This window comes from Heterocephalus glaber, unplaced genomic scaffold (assembly GCF_053883595.1).
Source record: "Heterocephalus glaber isolate CG9 unplaced genomic scaffold, H.glaber_assembly_v1.0 deba00001593, whole genome shotgun sequence".
Taxonomy (NCBI): domain Eukaryota; kingdom Metazoa; phylum Chordata; class Mammalia; order Rodentia; family Bathyergidae; genus Heterocephalus; species Heterocephalus glaber.
The window spans coordinates 6,568,040-6,581,740 of NW_028258368.1; the positions used below are offsets into that span (position 1 = coordinate 6,568,040).

At 34.2% G+C, this 13,701-nt stretch overlaps 1 protein-coding gene across 2 annotated transcripts in view; it reads right to left on the minus strand.

The window, feature by feature from the left end:
* Nucleotides 1–2,405: 2,405 nt before the first annotated feature.
* Nucleotides 2,406–13,701, minus strand: part of Tab2 (TGF-beta activated kinase 1 (MAP3K7) binding protein 2) — an 84,053-nt gene continuing 72,757 nt past the window's right edge. For both annotated transcript variants that reach the window (XM_087193466.1, XM_087193465.1), the window contains 2 exons: nucleotides 12,544–12,624; nucleotides 2,406–6,325 (listed from right to left, as the gene is read on the minus strand). In XM_087193466.1, coding sequence (XP_087049592.1) covers nucleotides 6,183–6,325; nucleotides 12,544–12,624 — 224 coding nt within the window. In that variant the 3' untranslated portion in view covers nucleotides 2,406–6,182. The remainder of the gene's footprint in view (nucleotides 6,326–12,543; nucleotides 12,625–13,701) is intronic.

Genomic DNA, 13,701 nt, shown 5'->3' on the forward strand with positions numbered 1-13,701 from the left:
ACTCAGGATGGAATGTTCACATTAAAAGAGAAAATAATTAAAATAATAGAAAAGTAATTCTATAAAATAGCATAACCATTAAGTAAAAGCATCAATTAAAAAAAAAGATTAAAAAAGCAAAAACCCAAGTAAGCATGTTGAATGAAAGGTCAACACGGACACATGACATCCCTCTGAATGCTTGGGCAGGCCACTATTTGATGAACACCATGGTAGAAAAACGGATACACTCCTAGCTTGGAGTCAAAACACATATCACTTGCAAGTTCCAAAATATGCAGCAGCCAGTTTTCCCAATGCTAATTGTAGTGCCGAAGGTCTCACATTTAATCATAATTTATAAAATGTGGGAGAGGAAGTTGGCCTCCAAAGAATGGAGAACAGATTATATGAAGGAAGAAAGTAGTTGTTCTGTCTAGAGAATGCTAAAATGTTTCTAAATTATTCTTTGATAATGAAAGGGATTTCCCCCTTAGATCCTCAGCCTCATGCGTGTAGAAAACTGAGAATAGTCAATGAGACTTATTACAGTAATGAACCCTTTTGTTCATGGGTGGATGGATGCTGTGAAAATGAATGCCTGACAACTCTAGAACAGGTTTCAAGATTTCTGCACTGCACAAAGTGGAGTTTAGATGTCACAACACATACATATGATCAGGGACAAAAAGGACAGCTAGTCTAAGGTGTTCAGAGATTCCTTAGAATTTGGGAGCCATGTGTTTTTGAAAAGCAAAGCCAGTAATTACCTGTATTAATGACTGAACAGAAGAAAAGATGACTGGTTAATAGAATATAGAAAACAAGTCTTAAAAACTTTGCTGTTCTTCCCTTTTGACATTAAGATCATTTACATTTTGGGATGCTTTGAGATCGTAAACAAAAATCAACTAGCAATCACCAACTGGAACAAAATTGTATAGATTGCTTCCCATTAGCTTAGCAGTTTGGATGCTTGGATTTATAAATTAAATGTCTAATGTGTACATGCTGTTCTATTACTAAAGGAGTCTGGCACTTCAATGAAAGGTCATGTAAAAGACTTTTATTAAAAACTTCTATTAAAAGGTAGTAGACTTCAAGCCAACTCATGTAATAAAAATGCAGCTTGTTTCATGTCACTCATTATTCAGGTAGTGTCTTGGTTATGTGGCTCCAATTTACAAATAGTCCCTGCATTTAATTATTCTTTTGCTCAGAGCCTGCCTTTCCACTTTTCTTGGGAAAGAGGAAGACAGGGCTATTAGACACTGCATTCAAATTTCTTCTTTCCAAAAATTTTTCCCCTCTCCTTCTCCACTTCAATTTGAGTAAAACAAATAACAACAACAAAAATACCCCTAAATCATGTCCAAGAATAATAAGCCTTTCAAGCACCTGTATCCAAGAAAAGACAAACTTTAAGTATTGAAGTCAAACAACTAACAGAATCAGGGACCTCAATTTCAAACACCAATTTCTGAATTTTCCAGAATACTCGCAAGTACCTACTTCTCCATTCTCTTGTAGCAGAGAAGACAAGAAAGAACATTATTTCTTGTTACATTTATGTATCCCAAGAATACTGCACTTTCAGTACTTCAAATGCAAAACATTGTAATTAGTCTAGCCTGGGATCCATCACTTGTAATATCAGTCCTGTGAGAAAACATATGAAGCTCAAACTGGCTGTACCTCTGGCTTGAATGTCAGAAATTACTCAGCCTTAAAGTTAAGTCATTATCACCAGTTAGTGACCTCTGACTATGCATAAGTATTTACTGTAGGGACACAAGAGGAGGACACCTACCTTGTCAGGATATATATGTACCTATGTGTGTGTGGGCCAAAGCAGCAAGGAAAGTCAGGCGGGCAGAAAATATCACAAGTGCTATCAGAGAAGGTGCAGTTTGGACAGGTCTCATGATCTTGACCTTTGACTGGATCCTCGAAAAATTAAATTTAAGGAGACAGGGAAAATGGAGTGAGCAAAAAGTACAGTGGTTGGGACATGTAAGGCCTATGAAAGGAAGTGATTAGGCCGATTTAGTTCTAAGTATTCTGTTGGAAAGTAATCCTGCAGGGGTAGGTAAAGCAAGCCCAGTGAACAAAGAAGGAAGATTTCTGGACAAGAGTGTGGATGTGGTGTTTCCTCTGTAATGTATTATAACACTGCCGCAATGTGCAATAAAGAGTTTAAAAAACCTGGAGGTAGGAGAATCAATCAGTGTAAATAGGGACAGGGCTACTAATGGTGAAGATACTCAAGTATGTGTTTATTGTGCCATGAGGATCCGTAACATTTTGGGAACAAAAATCAGTTAAGTTATAATGGTTCTGTACTGTATTATGTAGCTGAAAGAGGAAGTCAGTAACCTTGGGTCAATTTAGACGTAACACAAACATACAGATGTGCAAACACTAGCTTTAGGTCCTTCCAATAAAGCATTTATTTTCCTGGAGAAATAATTTGTTGTACTCCATCATAAAATGTACATTCTTTAGATAGCTGGACAAGCAACAGAAATGTAAACATACTGATCTTTGGGTTAGCCTTTGACATTTTTATAATCTTTGCAAAGCAACCCACCTTGGACATTAACAAGGGGGGAAACTCAGCTATTAAGTGATTGAAATACCAAATTCTATTCCACTGAGATGTCCCTAAAACAATTCAGAAAAATAAATAGCAAACTTACCTGTTAATTAACACTGCTGGAGAAAAATGCCTCAAAACCTGTTCATACAAAACCATGATGCAGTGTTTCAGGTTAATACAGAGAGAGAAGGGGTTGGCTCAGCATTTCACTCTAATCTTTACAACACTTCTGTGAGGTGCGTTTAACCTCCCAAACCAGTCTACTGTACACCCTAGGGGAAAAAGACCTAATTTAACAAATACCAAGCTGGAAAAAATGTTTTCTTTAGAGAAGAGACTTTCTTTCCAGTGCCTAACTGTATTTTCAGATGGAAGCAATAAAAATTAAAATACAGTGAAGTCACTTCAAGTAAAATGGACAGAAAATCATACCTTGAAAAAACTGGGTTCAAAGGTACTGCATGTTCACTTGTCATATAGTATTTTGTAATATTCAACGGGAAACTATGTTAATACCCAGCATACAGATGTTAAATCTGGAATAGCCTTTGGTGCCAATACATTTAATATTATTTTCTAGACTAATACAGTCAACTTCAATCATTCGTGGCCTGTATACTGCATCTTACACTGCTCATCTCTTAAACCTATCACTGCTCCTAGAATTTGCCATTGACATTAAATTGGAATAGAGGAAACTGATGAAATATCAGTTAATTTTGCTATTTATAAGTGCATTGATGCTATTGTAGTTTTGGGACTGTTGACTTTTCAGCCTGATTTCAATTCCCCGATATAAATTTCAGCCTATAGACTGATTCTGGTTGGTCACTTAGAAAAGTAAATGGAGTCTTTAAAAGAAAAATAAACTTTTGTATTTTGTTCATAAAAAACTTGGAATATAACAGCATCTCTGTATATTAGTAATGATAGGAATTACTAGCTGATATTCTAATGTGAGTTTTCTTGCAAAATCCAGTTTATATGAACAAACAATTCCCCTACTCCTCTGAACAGAGAATGTTAGCACTGAGAATAATGAATGACAAGAAACACTTAGAAGTTCATGTTGCCATGATGTTCTCAGACGTGTCATTGTTTTATTACAGTAATTCCCAAAGGTAGTCTCCTGACCACCATGTCCATGCACACCTCATATTCCGTGGCAAATATCCTTTACTAGTAGGTTTAAAAGACAACTAAAAGCAGGCCTTTCTACAGCTAAATCACAGAGATCAGCAAATGCTATTTTATTCTTTTCAAGCTCAGAAAAATGCTGAGCCATAATTTTCTGAAAACTGTGAATACGAAAGTCCTCTTCAAAAGAAGCACCACCATCCTCAGCACCTACACAACATGGGGTGTGAATAATAGCTAAATGACTACCTACGCTAAATAGCCCAAGAAATCACGTTTGTTTTCCATAATGGGGCAAATTTTTTTAGAATTTAAAAAGAAATGGAAGGAAAGTTATAGCACACAATGAAATAAAAACAATATTCACTTTTCTGGTTTAGCTGAAATCTGGTTACTTTTCATCAGTTAAAATGAAATCTGGAGAAACTGATAAAAATAGTCCAATATGCCATGATGTCATGAAAAGATTCTAGAGAATGATTTCTTTTCCTGATATCAATTAACAATTAAATGTTTTGCTGGGATACAAATTATTTCCTGCCCTACAAATTTTAAAAACAAGCCACAAAATCCACATTAGAATATAAGTTTTTTAATTTTTATAAATAACTTATCTGTTACAAAGATAGTTTACCCAGCTAAATCACAAAACCATCAACTCAGATATCCAAATTACGTTTTATTAATAAAACAAGTAAAAACTGATTTGTCAATCTTCACATAGAACTGCAGATGAAGCTGAAAAACAAGGTCTATTTTAAAAACAAAATGTATCAAATGTAAGGGCTTGGGTTTATGTCTAATTATCTAGGATTGTCATTATTTCTTTTCATATACATAATGCAAAGCCTGGAAGCCAAGGCTCTGACACTTATAGAGATCACCTGTAATAATCCTGTTTATTTAAAACACAGCCACTTGCAAACATTTACAGTGGGTGACAGTCTACATTATTTCCTACCTTTTGCTGTATTTCAGCACTTCCCGTAGCCCCATTCTAAGCACTGATATATAATTTCATAATTCTTTTTAAATGCATACTGTTTTTTCTTGATTTCATTTATATACATTCCTGATCATCTGAATATTTATTTTCCTTATAAAAATATATCATCAACATAAAGAGATGCTTGAGGTTGCTTCAGTGTTCAAGTTTGCTTGTTTTTCTTTTTTTTCCAGCTTTTCTTCAGTTGTCCTACATATGACTAGCCTTGTTTTATAAATACACATGATACTGCCACCAAGTCAGGTTTAGAAACAGATTGTCCCAACAGTAAAGCATTTAAACTTCTTTCCAAAAAAAAAAAAAAAAAAAGGGCTGTTGGTACTGCTGATGTTGCTGGTTTTGAAACTGTACTTTCCCAAAAATAAATCTCTCATGAAAATTCTGTGGGACACCAAGCAGATGAAGCAAGCCCTGTTAGTGGGTTAAAATATCTTTTAAGCTTCCTTATGGAAGACAAGACACTGTGTTGTGCCACCCACTGCTCAAGTCACTGCTCAAATCAGTATATAGTGTGATCTACCCACATAATTCTTATAATATTTTCTGCAATTCATTGTGCAGCATTTGTATATCTTCACAGAACATTGGCACCCATGAGGGCAAAGTACAAAATACGTAGAGGAAAGTTATTTTGTGCATAGTTTCATTTCATTAATGCTTTTTAAAATTTTTATGGCATTGCTTCTTTCAGGTAAGGCTTAAAAAGGGACATGATCGTGCTTAATCGCTAAAAAGAAAAAAGAATTAGTTAACAAAAGGCTATTACACTATACATACAGAAATATAAGAAAATAATAAATCACTTAAAGCGACTTGAGAGATCTGTACAGTAGGAAAAGCTTTGGGGTATTTCACTGCATGTTTGTACAAACAATGCATGCTGCTCTCCTTTCACCTTCAGATCCTAGATGCTGGCTTCACAGAGACATTTTCAGGGAAGACAAACACAAGGCCAAGAGTACCACAGATTTGTGAAGTTCTTCCCCTATCCATTGGCACTTTGTAGAGGCAAACAGTTTTTAAATAGTTAACCTTGTTCCTTCTTTTCGTGTATGTAGTGTTTCACTGAAAGCTTTAAAAAAAAAAAAGCTACTGTTCCATTCTTTCCTCCTGTCAAAATTCAGTAGTGACAAGAAGGGGAAAAAAAAGTACTGGGAACACCTAGGCATTAACATAGTGAGAATTATCCATTAATGGGATACTGGTAACACTGTACATGGTTAGGCAGCAGGCAACCAAGTCTTTCAGCAGATTACCTTTCATGTGATGAATTTAAACTGCCCATGACATTATACTGAGGTATTATTAGCTCTGTGGACTGACATTTAACATTAGCACAACACCATCTCATCACACCTTCAATCTGACAAAATCCTATGTAGCAGTGAAACTTTTCCCCGATGACAGATTGGTTTCTTGAACTTTAGATGTGGTTTTAGAGAAGACATAGGGCTTTCTGGCTCAGAAATGCCGTGGCATCTCACACTGTTCACAGCGGATTAAGGCTGGATGGTTCAAAAAAGTACAAGCAGTGCAATTCCACTGAGCCCCCTCATCATCTTCTGTGTCTTGAATCTTTGGTGTTTTGATGGTGGACCTCTGATCTGTAAGGAAGTAAAAAAAAAAAAATTAGAAGTAAAAATCATGGCACAAATCACTGACAACTCTAAACACCATTTGTACTGTGTAGCATGAAGCACCTTGTTAACCAAAGGAAGCAACTAGCTGAAACTGACACTACTAGCTGAAATTGACCATTACTAGCCTCCACCACCAAGGTGTTGCTTTTTTCTGGAGAAGAGCAACTCCTTAAGGGAGGAAACAACACCATTTTCTCCAATTTACAGCAGAACAGAGTATCAGATTCTATCAGATTTCGATGTTATTTAAGGTTGTGAAAGGTATCTTACTGAAAAACAATACTGGAAGTGTATTTAAGTCTTGTTAAGAGTTTCATTTCCTACCAAAGTAGTGTTTGTATTTCTGCTTTTTAAAACTAGCAATGGAAGTTTCCATTAAATGTTCTTTCCTAAAAACATAAATCTTTTTTCTTTTCTTTTTTTTTTTTTTTTGGTACCGGGGATCGAACTCTGGTCCTTGCGCTTGCGCAGCAGGTGGCGAAACCACGGAGCTAAATCCCCAGCCCAAAACATAAATCTTAAAAAAAGAGAACTAGGGCCAGGGATTTAGCTCAGTGGTTCCATTGCCTGCCTCACAAGCACAAGGACCTGAGTTCAATCCCCAGTATCAAAAATTAAAAATAAAAAAAGGGAAAAAATTGAAAAAAAAAGAGAACTAATTTCTAAAGTTTTACTTAACTACATATTAACAACAGACACCGAAGTAAATCAGTGTAAAAACTTTATTATACTTTATTTCTTGTTTCATTTTTTAAAACCACATCTACAAGGATAGAATAGAAAGAACAGGAGGTATCCTTTCAACTGTCGAATGTTTCTTTTGTTGTGCAGAGCATTTTGGTCAGATATAATCCCAGCTGTCTGTCATTGCTTTTCTTGCCAGATCCAAAAAAAAAAAAAAAAAAAAAAGCATTGTCCAGGAGCTTTTTATCTGATGTTTTCTTCTAGTTTTATGCTTTCGCATTTTAAGTCTTTAATCCTTTTTGGGATGATTTTTATATATGGCAGCATGAGGTAATAAGGATCCTATTTCACTTGTATCCATGTAGATATACAATTTTTCCAATATTATTTATTTAAAAAACTGTCATTTTCCCATTGTGGTTTTGGTACCCTTGCTAATTATAAGTTGACCATACATGCATGCATTTATTTCTGGGCTCTCTACTCCATGTCTGTCTTTATGCTGGTACTGTATTGTTTTAAGTTACTGTGGCTTTGTAAAGTATTTTGAAATAAGGGAGGTGTGATGTCTCCAGCTTGGTTCTTACTCAAGATTGCTTTGGTTAATTGGGGTCTTTCATGGTTTCATTTGAATTTTAGCATTTTTTTTCTATTTTTATAAAGAATGCCACTGAGATTTTGATAGTGATTGTGTAGGCTCTGTAAATCACTGTGAGTAATATAGACATTTGAATATTATCGATTCCTTCAGTCCATGAACACAGAAGTCTTCTCATTAATCTTTGTTAATTTCTTTTATCAATGTTTTATAATTTTTTGCTGCACAAGTCTTTTACTTCTTTGGTTCAGTTTACTCCTAAGTATTTTATTCTTTTTGTTGCTATTGTAAGTGGAACATTTATCTTGGTCTTGATTTCCTTTTTGTTTAGCTCACTACATATAGAAACAATTGGTTCTGTATACTGATTTGTATCCTGTAACTTTACTAAGTTTAAGTTTTTTCCTTTTCTTTGAGTCTTTAGGGTTTTCTATATGAATAGCAGTTTTCCTTTATTGATGAGGGAATTACTGCAAGACTCCTATAGAAACCACAGACTGTACTGAACCATATATATATATATATAAATAAAGTTTTTTCTTTATATACATATCTACGATAAAATTTAATTTATATACTAGTCACTATAGGAGATTAACAACAATAAAACAATACTTATACTGTAAAAAAGTTATTTAAAACTTACAGCTTATTTCTGGAATTTTCTTTTTAAAATTTTCAGATAACTAATATCAAGCAAAGCAAAATTACAAAGTAGAGTCTACTATACAACTGTGTCTTCTATAAACAGCATTTTATTTCTTTTCTGATTTGAATGTCTTGTTTCTCTTTTCTTGTCTAATTGCTCTGGCTAGGATGTCACACTACATATATTGATTTTTTTTTTTTTTTGAGACAGGGTCATATTGCTATGCAGTTCAGGATGGCCCTGAATTCACTTATGTCACCTAGGCTGGGCTCAAACTCTCGGTGATCCTCCTGGCTCAGCCTTCTGAGTGCTGGGATTATAGGTGTGCATTACCCCACCCGGCTGGTCTTTATACACTACTTTGAAAAGAAGTGTGACTACTCAGGAGGTTGAGGCAGGAAGAACATAAGTTCAAGGAGTCTCAGCAACTTAGTGAGAATCTGACTAAAAATAATAATTACAAAAAAAGCTGGGCATGTAGTGCTGAGTGTTCCCTGGCCAGATTTTTGCACCAGATTTTTTTTAGTTTTTAATTTTTTAATTAATTTTATTGGTATATTTTAGGTATACAACATAATGACATCCATCATTGGAAATTTGTACCTTTACGTAATACATCTTGGTTCTTATTTATTTTGTCATTCCCCTGCTCTCCCTTCAACCCTTTCACCCCTATTTACAAAGACTGTTTCCATTTTTTTCCTTTTCTCATATTAATTCCATTCCCTTCTTTCCTTTCCCAACCCCTCCCACTTCCTCTTCCCCTTTGGACCTTTTCTTCCTATTTCACATTATCTATTATACGTTTTGACCCTTATTTACACTTTCAGTTTCTCACACTAGAGAAACTATTCGGTATTTACACATATCTGTCCTATTATTTTCACTTAAGAGTGTGGCCTCAAAGTGCCTCCATTTAGCTATAAATGTCTCCAATTTCTCATTCATTATGGCTGAGTAGTACTCCATTGTATAAAAAAAAACACCCTATATTTTCTTTATCAGGTCTCCAGCTGATAGGCAATTGGGCTGTTTTCCAAGTCTCACAACAGCTATTACAAACTGTTGCACCAGATTTTAAAGGGATAGTTTTTAGTTTTCTCCCATTGATTATAATGCTATCTATGTGGTTTTGATATAGCCTTTATTATGTTAACATTAGTTTCACCTATTCCTATTTTGTCAAGAGTTTTAATCATGAATGGATGCTGAACTTTGTCAAAATGTTTTTATGCACCTATTGAGATATTCACGTTTTTTCCCTACGAGTTCTATCGTATTGATCAATCTACACTACTGAACCATTCTTGCCTCCTTGGGATAAATCCCACTTGTTCATGGCGTATGATCCTTTTAGTGTGCTACTCAATTTGGTTTGTTAGTATTTTAATGATAACTTACTTACCTATGCATATTGGCCTATAGTTTTCTTTACTTGTATTATCTTTGTCTGGTTTTGGTTGCAAGGTGATCCTGGCCCTACAGAATGAGTTTGGAAGTGTTTCCTCTTCTATTTTTTGGAAAGCAATAAGAACTGAGTTAGTTATTTTTGGTTATGTTTGGCAGGATTCACTCATGAAGCCATGTGGTCCTAGGTTTTTCTTTGTTGGGACACTTCTGATTACTGATTCAATCTCCTTATTTGTTATTGATACATTTTGGTTTTCTATTCCTTCTTGATTCAGTCTTCATAGGTTGTATATTTCTAGGAATTTATCCATTTCTTCTAGGTTATTCCGTTTTTTTGGCATATGACTGTTCCTATTCCTTTTGGTTCCTTTATTTTTGAGGCATCTACTGTCGTTTCTTCTCTTTCAGTTCTGATTTTATGTGAATTTTCTCTCTGATTTTTATTAATCTATCTAGCAAAGGGTTTGTCTATTCTATCTTTTCAAAGAAACAAACTCAGTTTTGTAGGTTTCTCTATTTTGAAATTATCCATTTGATTAACTTTTGCTCCAATCCTTTTTTTTTTTTTTTTGGTACCGGGGATTGAACTTGGGTCCTTGTGCTTGTGCAGCAGGCGGCGAAACCACTGAGCTAAATCCCCAGCCCAACTCCAATCTTTATTATGTTCTTTCTTCTACTAATTTTGGGCTTAGTTTGATTATTCTAATTTCTTAAGGTATAAAGTTGAGACATTTCTTTTTTTAATACAGGTGTTTCCATAAACTTACCTTTTTGTATTGCTTTTGTTGCATTTCATAGATTTCAGCATTTTTTTTAAGGTATTTTAAAAATTTATCATTTACTCAAACACCCAATGGATATTCAAAGGTATGTTTATTTAATTATTTATTTTTTATTTTTTGAGGCAGGGTCTCCCTTTGTAGCTCAGGTTGGCCCTCAACTCACTATGTAGCCCAGGCTGGCCTCGAACTCACAGCCATCCTCCTACCTCAGACTCCAGTGTGCTGGGATTACAGGCGTGCACCACCATGCCCAGGAAGTATGATGTCTAGTTTTCGTGCATTTTTCTGGTTTTCTTGTTATTCTGATTTCTACTGCATTTCACTACAGTCAAAAAAGATATTTGGAATGATTTCCATCACCTTAAATTTGTTAAGAGTTGTTTTTTGTGAACATACATATGATCTGTTCTAGTAAATGTTCCATGTGTACTGAAGAAGAACATGCATTCCTTTGCGGTTGGGTAGACAGTTCTGTGTATATTTATGTCTTCCTTTTGATCTTTTTATTAGACATACGCTTAGACTTAAAAATCTATTCTGTCCTATATAATTATAGCCATTCATCATGATTTTAGTTACAATTTACATGAAATATCTTTTTCATCCTTTCAACTTTCAGCCTATGTATGTCTTTTAAAATGAGTCTCATTTAAACCAGGTGTGGTGGTGCATGCCTGTAATCCCAGCACTCAGGAGGCTGAGGCAGGTGGATCACTGTGAGTTCAAGGTCGGCCTTGACTACCTAGTGAGTTCAACTGACCTTATCTTAAAAAACCCCAAATCCAACCCTCTCCCAAAAAGTCTCATTTGGATAGCATACTCTATGCCTTTTGATTGGTGAGTTTAATCCATTTAATTTTAAAGCAAATATAATTAAGTGAAGACATTACCATTTTGTTGTTTCCAGTATACTTGGCAATTTTCTTGCTCTTCTTTTCCTCTTAGCCATTGTAAGAGGCAAACCTGTGTCCTGCTTCTCACTATTAACAGGTTCATCTTCTGTTTTTTAAGATCAGTTTCCCTTATTTGTATTTTTATTTTATTTTATCCCATCCCCCCTCAAACCCTCTCCACTCCCTACATACAAAAGCTTTGCCATTTTTTCCTTCTATTTTCACTTCTTTTCTCGTCCCTTTCTTCCTCCCTTCTCCCTTGTTCCCCCCTTCCCATTTTGAACACTTTGTTTCAATTTCACAACAAACATTATACATTTCAGTCCTTATTTCCACTTTCAGTTTCTCACACCAGAGAATGAATGCAATTTTGTGTGTGTGTGGTTAGCTTAAGGCTCACGCATCTTTTACTTATATCCTATTTAGGTTGATAACAACTAAACTTTAATTGCTTACACTTTCACCATCCCCACTCTACTACACTTTGATTATATATCCATTAACAAATTTTTTATAATTTAACTCTCATATTAAAGTTAAAAGTAAATTACATACCTTGGTTACAGTGGTATATTAACCTGCACCTCTGTATTTACCTTCACTAGTGAGATTGAAGCACTTGATTCCATTTCTATACATATTTTAATGCCTTGCTCAAAACAGACATATTTTGACATGTTTTAATCTTGAATGCATATATTCTGAGAGTATCAATGACACAGAATGTTAACAGGTAATACTTTTTGAAAACCATTCATTTGGAATTCAGGGTATTTTGAATACTTAGGAGTTATATATAAGTTAAAACAGTATATCCATGAAAAAATAAACTTCTCTAAAGAATCTTCCGTATCGCTTGGCTAAAATTTTAAAGAGTAACAAATTTTTGCCCTTGATTTCTTTTTTTAAACCAAGACTAGCTATTTTGGGAGTACACAGTAATTCCCAAGGTCACACATTTTACTTTAAAAAAGATGAATACATTATACCTTTGTATCCGCCCAAATCCCCAGCATGTAAATTAAAATAAACATCTTTCATATGAATCCATCTAAGAATGCCAAAGTTTGAAGCACTTCTAGAGTGGAAGGTTGCTAAATATAAAAATTTTTTAAGATCTTGCTTGTAAAAATGTAACAGTTTTCATACTTAATGGGTACACTAACCTTTGGGTTTTGGTGGCACAGGACCTACAAATCCAATATTGTCATAAAAGTTATGAATAGCGCTGGGATTAAAATGTGGTCCTGAAATATATAAAAAGTAAATATATCAATGTTTATAGCTCAAAAATACTTTTTAAAAAAAGTAAGCATTTCGTTCTAAAAATACTTCAGTATAAACAGAAGAAATGCTCTTCAATTTCATCTCTAATCTCAAATTATAGGTAAGATCTCAAAAACATATTTCAAAATATAGGTATAATATAGCATTCATAAACAGAAGTAAATGGTAAATTGGGAAAAAGTCAAATTAATGCTGGTAAGAAAGAATTAGAAGTAGATTCCTCTTCTGTGTAACAAATTAACTTAAAATTTAACAATTTAAAAATTAATATGAAATTATCAAACAGGGACTTAAGCAACTATATAGCCTAGACCCAAGGAAGTATAAAAGCTTTGTGCTAGTGTGATATAATGATTTAGGAGGAACAAGTTTAAGGACTACAGTTTCTAGACAAGCAGTAACTTTCTTTTCTCTTCAAAGTTTAAACTGTGGCATTTTTCTGTGAATGCTTCAAGATAAATAGCTACCAACATTTTAAAAGAAATTTAAATAAAATTCACTTCAGTAGATGCTGGAACACACTCAAAAGTGTGATTTAGGACTTCGTCTTTTATTCATTTCCTTCCTTTTTCTGTCTTTCCTACTTTACATATTTCTAACATTTCCCCAACTTCAGAATTATGTTTAGATAATAAAAATTCTTTTTAGTTTTCTATGGAACTGAATTAAACTACAAACATTTTTTACTACAATAAGAAATTATTGCCTGTTATTAAGAGCTTATGTATAAAAAACTTATCACTGGCCAAAGAATAACCATACTTCTGTTTTCTTCTCTATTTTATGAATTAAAACAGTGCCACTGAGATATGGGGCCATAGTTCTTGAGATGTAAAAGGAAAAAAGGGAAAGTTATATGAATATACTTATATCAGTAAACACCGTGTAACAAGTTCTACACACATAAAAGCAATATACCTGACTATGCAGCTGGACACACTAATCATTGTCATCTCTTTACACATGATTAAAATGGACATGAAGGATATATAAAATATGTCAATATGTTAAGTTATGCTTGAACCAAGTACATAATT